The 14,415-nt window shown below is 36.8% G+C and overlaps 1 protein-coding gene across 1 annotated transcript in view; it reads right to left on the bottom strand.

Moving 5' to 3' along the window:
- LOC140240895 (complement factor B-like) overlaps positions 1 to 14,415 on the bottom strand; it is a 94,604-nt gene that overhangs the window by 65,060 nt on the left and 15,129 nt on the right. The window contains exons 8-12 of the mRNA XM_072320673.1: positions 14,022 to 14,213; positions 12,533 to 12,754; positions 8,616 to 8,866; positions 6,331 to 6,490; positions 4,846 to 4,962 (exon numbers count right to left, since the gene is read on the bottom strand). Of these exons, the coding sequence (XP_072176774.1) occupies positions 4,846 to 4,962; positions 6,331 to 6,490; positions 8,616 to 8,866; positions 12,533 to 12,754; positions 14,022 to 14,213 (942 nt within the window). The remainder of the gene's footprint in view (positions 1 to 4,845; positions 4,963 to 6,330; positions 6,491 to 8,615; positions 8,867 to 12,532; positions 12,755 to 14,021; positions 14,214 to 14,415) is intronic.

The following is a 14,415-nucleotide window of genomic DNA, read 5'->3' as shown; positions in this document are numbered from 1 at the left end:
AATTCGAGGATGCTGAATCCCGAATCTACATGATGCAACTCTTAAACATGGAGGGTTTTGAGATATTCAAGAATTTTGATATCCATTTTGGCGGCTATCTTGAATATCTCTAAAAAAAAATAACGATGGCAGGGTTGCATCAACCAGATTTGAATTCAGCACCCTCAATATCCTCGAAATAGGGTAAAACTATCCATTTATTTTCAATTCATTTACATTTTATGAAAAAATACTTATACCAAAAATTAAATTTTTGGTGACCATTATGGATAACTCAAAAAGTAGAGGGATGCACGAATTGTTTCATCCATATTTGGATCCAGCAGCTCTGAAATAGGTTATAACCATCTTTCCCCCCCCCCCCATTTTTTCACCATTAAAAGGTAACATAATTATGGGAATTTCAAATTAGGCATCCAAATTGAGTATCTCTAAATCCTCAAGAATACAAATGTTGCATCATGTAGATTATGATTCGCCACTATTTGAATAAGGTAACACTTCACGCCCGTTTCCAAATTTATAAAATATACAGGAATTTCAATTTTGGCAGCCATTTTGGATGCCTCAAAATCCCGAGGGATGTGAGAGTTGCTTCATCCAGATTCGTATCCAGTACCTCCGAAATGGGTTATCAAGATCTTTTGTGTGTGTGTGTCTGTGTGTGTGTGTGTGTGTGTGTGTGTGTATGTGTGTGTGTGTGTGTGTAAGATCATGAGGATCAAAATAAAGGAACTTACACAAAAATATGCAAAATATAAGCAAAAACTAAGAAAGCAGTATTACTTTAAACTTCAGCAAGATTTGAATCTGAAAAAACAGTTGATGGAGACCCTTAGAGAGGAAAATGAAATTCGAAAAATTACACAAAGTCAAGTCTAGAGGCACTTTTGTTCGATCCAGAGCAAAATGGATTGAAGAAAGAGGACAATTATCGAAATATTTTTTGAAGTTAGAATCGCACAATGCTAAGAGAAAGGAAATCAATGCTGTTTTGAAGAAATTCAAAGTTATTATTGGTGAGAAAATGCATTCTAGAAGAGATTTATCTATTTATACAGCAATTTATACCATTCAGACCACCGACTGCCTAATTCTGATGAATATTTGCAGAAATTCAACTTCGTTACTTTGGAAAAAAATTCCCATTTAAGATTTAGCTTATCACCCTTTTCAAACAACAATATCAATAAATGTGTATTGTGTAAAAGTGTGTGGAAAATGTGTTAGTCAAATACCGGTTAGTGATTGGCTAAACAGAGTCACGTGATGGAGGTACATTCGTTATGTTCGCCCATGGGCGAACATTCTTGGTAATGTTCTCCCATGGGAGAACATTTTCACGTAACAAATGACAGAAGGCCTAGACTAGGACCGGCCACCCACGCGCGCACAGTGAATTTGGCTCTGCGCGAGCGAGCGATCGAGTGCGTTGTGCTCTGCATGCATGCATGCTGGTGGTTGCAAAGATCGTAAACTGTAACTACACGTATAACAGCCCAGTCGCTGTGTAGCGTCTGGTCGGGCTACGCTAGCTACGCGTTAGTACACTGAATCTCTACGATCTTTGGTGGTTGACGTTGACGTATTTGACTTACCCATATAATATGATGATGATGATATGAGATGATGACTTTTGTTGTCGGGAACATGTACCAAACGTTCCACCCTCAGGGTTTGAAATGCTATTTCGGGAGGCTATAAGTCCCTCGACTTCGTCTCGGGACTTGTAACCTCCCTCAATAGCATTTCAAACCCTTCGGGTGGAACATTCGGTATGTTCCCTCCCCCGCCAGTCATCGTCTATATAATGTCTTTAGTTATCGGACAGTATACCATTTCTTTTCCCTTTATTCAAGGTAGTTTTTAATATAAACCCAAAATGTCTCATAAAATTCACCACTTCATCACTGCCGGGGGATTTGTAATTGTTCATCGACATCAGTGCTTGAATGCATTCTTTTTCTGTAAGAATCCCCCAACATTAAAAACGTTTGACTCATTGACACTGAAATGATTAATAATTGGCGCCTAATATCTTTTTTTAGATATTGATTACAAAATATCTACACGGCCATTTTGATCGAATGGGCTTTGTTTGCTTGTTTGTTTGTTCATTTTTCATCTGGGAAGAAGGCTTGATAGCCCATATTCAGCTATGCTATGCTGGTCTTCCATGGGGTCCAGTTGGATGTGGGGCGGGGCACTTCATCGGGTTAACACTCTGCTCTTTGCGACGAATAAAGCGGGATCTTTTACGTACATGAGTTGTGACTCTCTTACACACGGGACCTCCATATTCTATCCGAAGGACAGATTGTTTTGCCTCTTGCTAGAGGAGACGGTATGATTACACACAACATTGCTCAGTCCAGACTGGGTCGCTTGGGTCTGAGGCAGACGCGCTACCGACTGAGCCAACTCACCACCTCATTGCCTAACAGAACTCAGATTGCATGGCTGTCTCAAATGTTTTAATCATCCTCGCCCCTGGGAAAAATGTTTTAAAGTGGTAATTTTCGGCTTCAGAAAACTGAAACACCTCCGATATGTTTTGTGAGATATTGCTATTCAAAAGATACATTGTATGTTTTCTTCATGCAAGAAACATGAAACTTCTCATTTTATGAAGTTTATTGATTCACTGGGCAGAAATGCGACAAATGGATTTGTTGCAGGTAAGGGATATTAGTGACGAATTTTTATGGCTCAACAGTAATATCAAATATGGAAAAGAAATGCTTTATTAGTAATACTGCAATAAAAATAGCGTATGATGTAATTGTAAACAGATTTTTGGGTTGATAAAACTCAAGTTGATGATATAGTTTGCAGTCTGATAACTTGTTGTTAACTGTTTTTGTTTTTCAGCATCAGAAACTTATACTTTTTTCTTGGTTGCATAAAATAAGTAATCATAAAAATGAAAATGAAATGAACAGTTAAAAGATTATTGAAGTGTCAAAAAGTATGTCATTGTTATTCTCGGCAAAAAAAAAAGCTAAAATGTACTTTTATGAAAGTGTCAGAACCAAATATGTCAACGTGAACTCGATCTGCTGTATATTTTGATTGGATGTCAATATTTGATTCTAAATTGTCGAAATTGAAATTCAGTATGATAAAACAGTTTGATTTCAAAATAATATATAATATTTTACCTTTCAAAAGATAATCTACTAAAAAAGAGAATAACAACAAATGCACGATATAAATTTTGAAATGAAAATGCGCCTTTAGTGCATTAATCGTTGTACTGTCCGAAAATCAGACATAATCTTATCTCAGAAAGGATTATTGTCTTTAGTTAGTTGTTCAAGATAAAACTATTATTGTAGATGAGAAAATTATAGTAATCGGGTATGGAATTTGTAAGGACTATATTCTTATCAATTCAATAGTCAATTTTATTGCATATGCAATACATTGAAAAATACAGAAATGAGCGTATTACTGCATCATTTATTATAAATTAATTCAAATAAGTTTCTGTTTTATTGTAAAGATATTGCCAAAAGGAGGTATTCGAGCAATGGATGATAAAAGCCGTTACACACAAAAGTTTCATTTGAAGTAAATTGAACTATACAATTGCAATGATTATGTGGTTGTGTTGGCTTCGGCATGACTACGAATAATTGATTTTAAATGAAGACCCTCAGATTGAGGACAAAAAAAAAAACCTATTTCCTTTTCAAACTTTTCACCATTTATAGGGAAATATAATCATGGGAATTTCAATTTTGGCAGCCAACTTGAATATCTCACAATCCTTAAAAATGCAAAAGTTACATCATCAGATTTGGATTCTGCACCCTTTGGATAAGGTCAAACTTCATCTCATATACAATATAATACAAGAATTTCAGATATTGGCAGCCAGTTTGGCGGCCATTTTGAATATCTGAATATCATTTTGAATATCTGAAAACCCTGATGCAAGAATTGTATCATCCAATTAAAATGGGGTAAAAACGGACAGTAAAACAAGGTTTAGCCCCTGTCACCCAGACTATGTGGGAAGATATTGGTGATGCCCCAGTCACATATAAACACGGATGCTCAAGGATTTACACGGTGATCCGGGGAGATCCGGGGACGTCCGGGGAGATCCGAGATTTTGGTATGACTGTACACACGGTATCAACACGGCAGCTACACGGATAAGGCCGGAAGAGCGCGGCGTCTACACGGACAAACACGGCATCTACGCGGATCAACACGGCAGCTACACGGCAGTCACACGGACCACCCCGGATTGTTCTGCCAACACGGCAATCCCCGGATGACGCCGGATGTTTTTGACCTCCAAAAGTTGCCGTGTTGGCCTCCCGGCGTCAACACGGATCTCTCCCCGGATCAGATCCGGGGTGGTCCGGGGTGATCCGGGATGTCTATGTGACTGGGGCATTAGGTCACTGCGTCCTGGTGGATTGTGTATAGAGAACCTGGATTTGAGCCTGCTCAGCGTGCACGTCGACAACATGTTGTACACACTACAGTGTATTCCTACAGTAATAAACAAGAAAATAAAACTGAGTTTGTTGCCTATACCTATTAATTTGCAATAGGTATGCAGTCTGGAAGGGGAGTGAGACGAGATTTTCTGATATCTTTTGACCGAGTAAAAAAAATAATAAAAGGCATGCATTCAGACCCTTAAGTCGATTTGCTCCGGTTCTTGGTAAGCCTGTATCAAAGTCATAAGAGGTGGAGTTCCATTGATAAGAGAGAAAGATGTTGGCACTGGATGTAGGCCTACCTAATTTGCCTGAGAGAAAAAAAAGAAGAAAAACAACACAACACCCACACTATCAACCAACTCTTCAAACGTAAATTACTAACCGTCGGTGATTAGGAAGAGGAATCTTTTGTTCGTCAACGATGCATGTTGAGATCCTGAGCCGATTGATACCTGCGTCCTAATCGTCTCAAGGGCATCAAAAATACTGGTTCCTGAACCTGAAACAAATAATTCAACAAACGTTATAATTCTGATCTCCAATTAAAAGTTTCCATCAGAAACGATATTAGCATTTCGATCACTAATTCAAAATCAACACTGTGGGCGTTGTGGCATATGCCTATGCATTTGAGGACCCGAGTTCGATTCACGTTCGAGGACAAGACCGTTCGTATAGGTACCTGGCAACGCTGGGGTAATAATAATGGCAGTGCCCTCTGGGAGAGCAGTGACAACACTGAAGAGGCTACCCTTGATAAACAAGACATTGCTATTATTGCTATTATTATTATTATTATTATTATTATTATTATTATTATTATTTGATTTGATTTGATTTGATTTATTGGTTTCTGTATCATCATTGCACATGCACATTCATGTACAAGCATAAATATAAGTTGTTCACAGAATATTTTTCCTTCATTGCCTTTGCACAGCAATGTACAACAAACATACAACAATGAATAATACAGTGGGGCTACAGCGTAAGTGTGGCTTGATTTGCGTGCAGCCCCCGTACATACTTAGTATTATACTATACATCGGAAGGAGAATAGGAGGGAGGGATGACTTGCATAGAGATAGGATAGTTGAAAGGAGAAAGGGAAAGGAGAGGTTTGTCTGCTTTCACTAAAGGTTTATACCAAGTAAGATCACCTATATCATTATTATAATCATTATCATTATCATTATTATTATTACTTTTATAACACATGTTTTACTAATTTTTCCAATTGTTGCTGTTTTAACACTGGACCTGATTCAGCGAATGTTTTCACAATTGTTTGTTATTTTGGCTGTTTTAAACATTGGAACTTATCGGACCTGGATTACTAGTAAGTATCTCATTCATCTTGAGATCACATTTGGATCATCTACATCGCAACAATACCCCAAAATGATTGATATAATAAAAGAAAAACTTCAAAGAAAATAGAACTGAACACAGTGACTTTATTAAATTCAGTGACCTCACGCTAGTCAGAAACTGTGCTATTTGACGTCAGCACATAGCATAGTTTCATGCTTTCAATACTCGTCCTTACGGTAGCTATTTCGTGGATAACCCTTGTGCATGGTGAGATTTTCCTGGACATCCAATTTGTCATTTTTGCCTTAAACTCTTCCGAAAGTATTATGTAACGATGAAACCTCAACGTGGTATGGAAGTGGAAGAACGTTTTTTTTTTCACATCACTGGCTACATTCGTTGTGTGTGTGTGTGTGTGTTTTAAACCGCTATCGGTTATCAGCGACTGCAGGAATCAAGATATAAAGTGTATATCAATCTGCACAGTATAAACAGTAATCATATCAGGGCTGAGCATGCAGGAAGACGCCCATCTTATTAAAATCAAGCTGACCTATTCTATCATGTCTGTACGTGATTCCATCAATGAGACGTTTAACGTGCTCCGTCGTACTGCCGCTGTGAACATCCTGAAGTCCAAAGGCAATATCTGATTGGCTCGCGTACCTCACCGCACCTATGCGGGCTCCCCCTAGCGATCCATTTTGAGATATCTGTGAGTTATCAAGCAGAGGAAGAATTATATAGGGCAATTGACGCATGAGATCCTGCGGACAACGTGGAGGAATTAATCAATGAACATTGTTTTAGCAGCGCATCGGTCACATTAGCTGCTGCATTCTCTCAAAAGACATGATGGTTGGTCATTTACTTTATTATATAAACACACATTATTATACTGTATATATCATTTTATCTTTTCTTCTTTTCTTCTCTCTGTCGATATATACACTCAGCAAGAAAAGAAAGTGAACACAAAGTCTTTTTCAAGTTTATATTTCTCATAGAATATTTGGCTAAAAGTTAATGTATTTTATACCGTATTGAAGGTAATTTAATTGGCTATCAGTCTTGTAGGTCAACATATAGGGAAACTTTTAGCATGAGTAAACACCTTTGTTTTTCTCTTCGAAGGCACAGAAGCAAAAAATGAAAAAATGAACAAGTTGTCATTCATCTGCAAGTGCTCTTCCATATTACAATAATAACAAAAGACAAATTTAACACAATTAGATACATTAATTAAGTTGCAAAAATAAACCTGTGATCATTATGATATCTTTGAAGCCAAAAATATCAACAAAGGCCAAAAATAAAGGAGAAAAAAAATGAAGAATCTTTGGTCAAACCCAAACTCAAATGAAATAAGAGAAGAAGTAATATGAACAAAAATGGTAGAAATTTGAATTTGTTTTCAAACGAGGACAATTTTAGATGATATTTGGTCTTAAATTTATCTCATGAATCCTTAAATTACTATATAAAAAGAGTAAAATAAAGAAATTCTGTTCATTTAATCATCTTTATGCCATTTCTGCCTTCTTTAGTTTCCCATTTTCTTTTTGTTTGATGTTATAAAGTGATAAAGAGAACAAACTTTTGTTTTTGCTATTTCATTCATGTCTCTTGTTGTGATAAACTGGCTCTTTGTTGTCATTGTTATCTCGAAGGGCATTGCCAAATGAAAGACAACTTGTCAAATTTTGCAATTTTTGTTTGTTTGTTTGTTCATTTTCCATCTGAGAAGATGGCTGGATAGCCCATATTCAGCTATGTTAAGCTGGTCTTCCATGGGGTCCAGTTGGATGTGAGGTGGGACCACTTCACCGGGGTAAACACCCTACTCTCTGCGATGAACGAATGAAGCGGGATCTTTTACGTGCATAAGTTGTTACTCTCTCATACACGGGACCTCCATTTTATGTCCTATCCGAGGGACAGAGTGTTTTGCCTCTTGCTAGAGGGGACGGTATGCTTACACACAACATTGCTCAGTCCAGACTCGGGTTCGAACCCGGGCCGCGTGATCGTGAGGCAGACGCGCTACCGACTGAGCCAACTCACCGCCCTAAACTTTTTTTTCATAGAAGATTTTGTGCCTTGGCGGGCAAGAATGAATGTCTTCACTCATGCGTAAAGTTCCCTTTTAAATTAACCTACTAACATGATAGCCAATTAAATTACCTTTAATATGGTATATAATACATTGATTTTCATCAAAATCTTCTATGAAAAATATGACCTCGAAAAAGTGTTTACTTTCTTTTTTTTTTGCTGAGTGTATATGCGTGTGTGTGTGTATGTGTATGCATTATACGTTTTGTTATTGCTAGTCTAATCTTCAATTCAATTTATTTTAATTAAATCTTTATCTATACATTATACTCTATATTAATGTTATTATGATTATCATAGTGTATACAAAAGCGTTTTCGTGACTTTTAAATAATTATGTATTCAGGAAGAGAAAGATATGAATTTGTAGATCCCAGTGTTAGAACAGCAAGTCAGTGACAACCTTACCATGTGGATAATGTATGTACACAATATGATGATAAAAGAGCAGATGCAACATTAGCAGAGAATATAGTGAATGAAGTTCAGTGGAATGACGGGTAATAATAGGTAATTATATGATGATTAAAGTCTCTAGAAAGGCCAGCTTTTTCAAGTCCATTTTTGATTCTGTGTCACGCAGCAGAATAAATCCCAGATGCAGTAAAAGCAGCAACAAACAAACAAACAAACATACATACAAAAAAAGCAGCAACAAACAAATTAAAACAGAATAAAACAAAAAAGGCAAAAAGAAATAAACCAGCAAACAACATAGAATACCTTCGAAACTAGACTCTTCGCAAATCGTTTGGCAAGTAAAAAGTTATCATCCCCGATGCTCCCCGACGAGTCGAAGGCGAACCAGATGTCGATGCCCCGGTGGATGTTAAGGTCAATGCTACGTCGACGTCTGCTCCCAGCCCTGTTAGTGTCGTTGTTCGATGCCCACGAGCCACTTTCAACGGCAATCTCGTCGAAAATTTCTCCCAAACCCTGGTTGACGATGGGTGCTGGATCGAACTCGTGCCGTTCTGTAACAGATTTGAGTATATACGTGAAAGAGAAACGTGCTTCAAAAGCATGAAAGGAAACCAAAACCTATAAAAAAATATGAATATTCAAATTCATGAAATTCTTTCATCGAGATGTTTTCATTGCAACTGATTGACAAATTGCCTTTACGTCGATGTAGGGCAATTTGTCAATCAGTTGTAACAAAATATGAATGTTTAGTGAGTAAAAGCATCAATATTAGGAAGATACATCAATGAAAAATTTTAGGAAAATCTGACAATCTGTTCAAAAATTATATTCGAAGTTTTGGCTCCGTCTCTGCTGGGTAACGAAATACCTTATGAAGTCATTATGGACGATAACATAAAGAAAATAATCTTAGAACAGTGTAGAAGGTAAATTCCACAAAGTTACATTTCAGGAAATCCTTACTCTCCATCAGCGTGTTACTGACATAAACTATTCGGATAATATTGTTAATATAACAAAGTGAAATATATCTAGAATTTTCTGTATATCTAACGAATCTATAACTTGAATCGATTGTCTGATTTTTCTCACCCTTTCACGGATAAATGCTCTATTCATACTGGTGCTTTCACTCAATCTACATTATCTGGGGCTTTACTTTCCTTTATTCTATATTAAAGAGGAAATCCACTCAAAAATGAATAAAACTTTAAAAGAAAAAGAAAAATATTGCCTAAAGAACAATGCAAAAATGACCACAATCGGATGAGAAATAACGAAGATATGACATTGTGAAATTTCACTTTTTTTCCGAAAAAAAATTCTTGACCAGTCCTAATATTCAAATCAGCAAGTTTACGATGTCATACTCTCACAATCTCTCATTCATGTTATATACAGAAATGACAAAAATCTCAAATTTCAGCTGCATAAATACACAATTTGTCTTAAAACCACCCAAAAAAAAAGAACCAACATAAACTCTGATATATCTTGGTATGGATATGCGCATAGCTGAAAATAAAGATTTTTCCAAATTTCTTGTGGAAGATACATGAAAAATTGTGAGGATAATGACATCAACTCACTCATTTGAATATTCATAAGGACTGGTCAAGAAATATTTTCCGAAAAAAAGTGAAATTTCAAAATGTCACATCTTCCTTCTCATCTGAATTCTGTCATTCTTGTATCTTTCTGTAGTGATTATTTTTTTCTTTTTAAGCTTTTTATTTTTAATTGTCTCGTCTCTTTACTTCTATTTCTGTTTCCCCCGTCCCTCCCCCTTTCCCCTTCGTTTATCCCGCACACTTGTAGTTAAGTTCTTCGCCTATTTTTTTTTTCTCCCTGTGAGGTGGCCACATAGTACAAGCACAGTCTTTCGAGTGGGTACCTCCCCCTTTTTCGCAGAATGTATAAATATGTTTTTCGAAAAATGCCTTACTTTGTAATGACTACTGACAAATGTTATTCTTATTATTATTCCTACAAATGCATGTCGAATTGATACTTTCCATACATTCTGTTGAAAGAAGTGAAAATAAAACCTTTGAATTGAATTGAATAAAAGTTCATTTGCTTTTGAGGTGGATTTCTTCTTAAATAATCTTGCGTTCATGTCAAATGAGCGTAAAACTCGGCACGATCTCTATGCCACAGTCATGGAAAGTGACTACAGTATTTAGAGATGTCTCTCATTCGAATGACTGCCATGAGCAGACAGCATTGAGGTAGTCCCCACCAAATTTTCTTAGCCTTTAAAGGGGCAATCCAGTCCAAATGTAAATTAATCTGATAAAAATTTGACTGAAATCGGATGAAAAATTATGAAGTTATGACATTTTGAAGTTTTGTTAATTTCTGCAAAACAGTTCGTGTACAATGGATATGAATATGCGAATGAATGAGCTAATCATGTCATAACATCACAATTTTCCATTGATCTTGCACAAAAAAATGACAAAAAAAAATCATTGTTTCTGTCATTGAAATCTGAAACATGATGTTATTCCTGATTGAATAACATCTGAATAGTAATCAGTTTGGAAAACCAGGATTTGAACCTCGGGCATAATGGCCTTTGAATGAAAAACTGGAAATGTCAAAATTGTATGCACAAACTTAATGACAAGTTTTGAGGGTATGACATGCTCACTTTGTCATTTTCATGTTCATACTGACCGTTCAAGAACTGTTTGCTGAAAAGTTAGCGAAACATCAAAATGTCATTACTTCCTTATTTTTCACCCGATTACGATCAAAATTTTCCTATTGAACTCGTAATATTTTACACTTTCTTGTCAGACTAACTATATTTGGACTGGATCTCCCCTTTAAACAATAACACTTTAAAGGTCCAATTTGGGAGCAGTGATTTCTAAAACTGTTCAAGATATCACATTTGATACATATGTGTAGGTCTGTTGTATCACAAAACATCCTACCATATACAATTTTTTTCAATAATGCCTAAAATATAAAGAGATATCAGTATTTTCCTCAATAAACCATATCTGTAGGCAGTTTAATCTGGAATTATTCTTATTATAACTATTGTTCACATTTTGTGCATTTAACAAAAGTTATATGGACTCAATTTTATACAGTGGTTGTTTCTATCCCTAACTCACATTTTAGAACTATATTGAAGCACTAATGCTGGGTTTTTGTTTTATCTGCAGATGGTAAACTAGAAATGTCGCTACAGCGACTGGTTATACCCCCGCCAAACAACATTTCATAAGCTTTGGTCAAAACAACATTTCATAAGCTTTGGTCAAAAAACTGAGGAAGTAGTTAAATCCGCAAGATCTTTCCTTGATCTTCTGCCATTAATATGCCGTTACCATGGCAACGTACTTTCGGGTACTGTCGAAAAATGCGTCTTGCACATCTACAACCAAAGGCACACATCTGTACCAAGTTTCATGGAAATTGGGCAAAAACTGAGGAAGTAGTTTGCAACACAAAATTTTCCATCATTTTGGCTCATAATATGTGAGCTGTTACCATGGCAACATACTTTTTGTCACTGTCAAGAAATGTGTCATGCTGACCTATATCCTAAGACAAACATTCAATATGAATTCCATGAGAATTGGAAGAACACTGATGAAGCAGTTTTGCCATGAAGCATTTTGACCTATATTTTACCAATAACATGCCGTTACCATGGCAACGCACTTTTTGCCACTGCGGAAATATGTGTCTTGCACATTAACATATTCAGATGAACATCTGTACCTAATTTCATAAAAATTGATCAAAAACTGTGGGAGGAGTTCGCGACGCAAGATTTGTACCCATTTTTGCCCATAATATGCCGTTACCATGGCAACGTACTTTTGGGTACTGTCAAAAAATACGTCTTGCACATCTACAACCCAAGGCACACATCTGTGCCAAGTTTTATGGGAATCGGTTGAAAACTGAGGAAGTAGTTCGCGACGCAAGATTTGCAACGGACCGACCGACCGACCGACCGACCGCCCGACCGACCGCCCAACCGACCGCCCGACCGACCGCCCGACCGCCCGACAGTCCGCTGATTCCTATATACCCCCTTCAAACTTCGTTTGGCGGGGGTATAATTATGTCTTTAAGTCTAACAGTGTACATCTCCTTGGCTTATAGGCCCTAGTGATGTAGAGTACATGCTTGTGTTCCTTTTTTACTGTATATGTGACTTCATATATGCAGATTTATCGGCATACCCAAACATCTCGGCATTTCTCCGGTCCATTCTTCATTTCTATTACAGAATCTCTGCTTGGACCCGACCATTTCGTAGCGAGGTTCGTTGTTTTCGTTCACAAGATGGTCGCACCGGAAGTACACCGTCTCGCCGATCCTGAACTGAGGTTCTACTTCCTCTCCTCCACTCAGAGAGTACATTGACCCGTGGATTGGGTTACCGAGCGCTCTGCATTCGTAATCTGAAAAAAAAAGCACAATGGGCAATCAATCAAACAAACTAGAAAATAACTTTCAGCACGTTTGGATAATTATGTATATAATTTACATGTACTTGGTGAGGTACAATAAACACACGACTTCTACTAGGCCATCAATGTTCCATTAAAATAGGTAGCTTTTTACAATAGCAAATATACATACCAAATCGTGTGTAGGAACATTCTAGTGTTTTTTACAGTTTTCTAAATACAAAATGAATGTAACAGTCACGAGAGTTTTCTTTTTTACCTCCTTCTGAATCCCCCATGCCACTTACACTATTTTTTTTTATTGTAGGCCGTTTGTGTTATAATTTGTGTTTGCTTGTGTGGGAGAGTTTACATTCTGTTTTCGCATTTATTACGGTATTGGCAATGAATTTTTAATAGCACAAATTGAAAGGGATAATAATATTCGTCAACACTTTTGCATCACATTTTAATAATTGTCTTGTCAAATCTAATAAGGATGACATCTTCATCTTGAAGGAATCGTATAGTTTTGGTTGAAACATAATTGTAGGCTTTTAACCTTTTTTTTTTTTTTTGGTGAGATAATGACAACCCCTTACGAAATATGAAAGATCATGTAATTGCATGAGAATTTTCATGTTTATTTGATGAAAATTGGTTTTGAAATGGGTGGGATATTAAAAAAAAAAAAAGAGAGCAATTGTAATAAAAGGTAAGACCCACCTTCTACGATTGCTTGATTTTACTTTGTTTCTGGATGTTTCAGCCATTCCAGAACTGATTTTCATCTCCTCTCTCCTTTCTCCTATCCTATCTCTACGCAAGTCATCCCTCCCCCTAGTTTCCTATATGTTATGTATTATGTACGAGGGCTGCATGCAAATCAAGCAATGCTTAAGCTGTAGCCATTCTGCGTTATCATTGCATCACTGATATGTTCTTTTGTACATTGTAAAGGCAATGAAGAAACTGTATTGCTGTACATTCTAAAGGTAATGAAGAAACTTACCTTGTTAGCAATTAATGTTTATGTATATCCATTTATATGTATGGTACCATCAATGTATATATGTGAATGTATCTGCATGAGCAGTGACATAATGCAGGAACCAATAAAATAAAATCAAATCAAATAAAATCAAATAAAATCAAATAGAATTGGTCTCAGGATGGTATGCTCTGCACTATTTCATAAGTGTTTTCTTGGTATCTCACGAAAAGTTAAAAGCCCAATTCTCATCTCTACCCCAATGGTTGTCACCCCTTTAATACGCACCCCCTCTGTGGCATGACGTGAGCGTGCCGTTCCATGTCCCATCCGCCTGACACACCCGCTCGCTCGATCCCAACAACGTGTACAAGGAATTGCACCTCAGTGTCATCTTCGTACCAATGGTCATCGAGGTATTAGAGAATGTCACGTGTCCATTTCTTAAATGATTTCGTCCTGGGTTGGGACACGTGACCACTGCAAACCACAAAATAAATGAGGAAAAAGGGGAAATACAAAATCAACGAACCTATACCGTAAGACAGAAGTGCAACTAAATGGAAGTTGCTTTCAATAATAGTATCTCTCAAAGCATGAATATACGATAGGACAACTTACTGTATACGAACAAACACGTTATATCATCAAGTTCAGAAACGAGAGACCTGGGCCCAGTTTC

The sequence above is a fragment of the Diadema setosum genome, chromosome 17 (assembly GCF_964275005.1).
Source record: "Diadema setosum chromosome 17, eeDiaSeto1, whole genome shotgun sequence".
NCBI classification, from domain to species: domain Eukaryota; kingdom Metazoa; phylum Echinodermata; class Echinoidea; order Diadematoida; family Diadematidae; genus Diadema; species Diadema setosum.
Note: the sequence above shows the minus strand (reverse complement) of the source record. Positions and strands in the feature narration are given on the sequence as shown.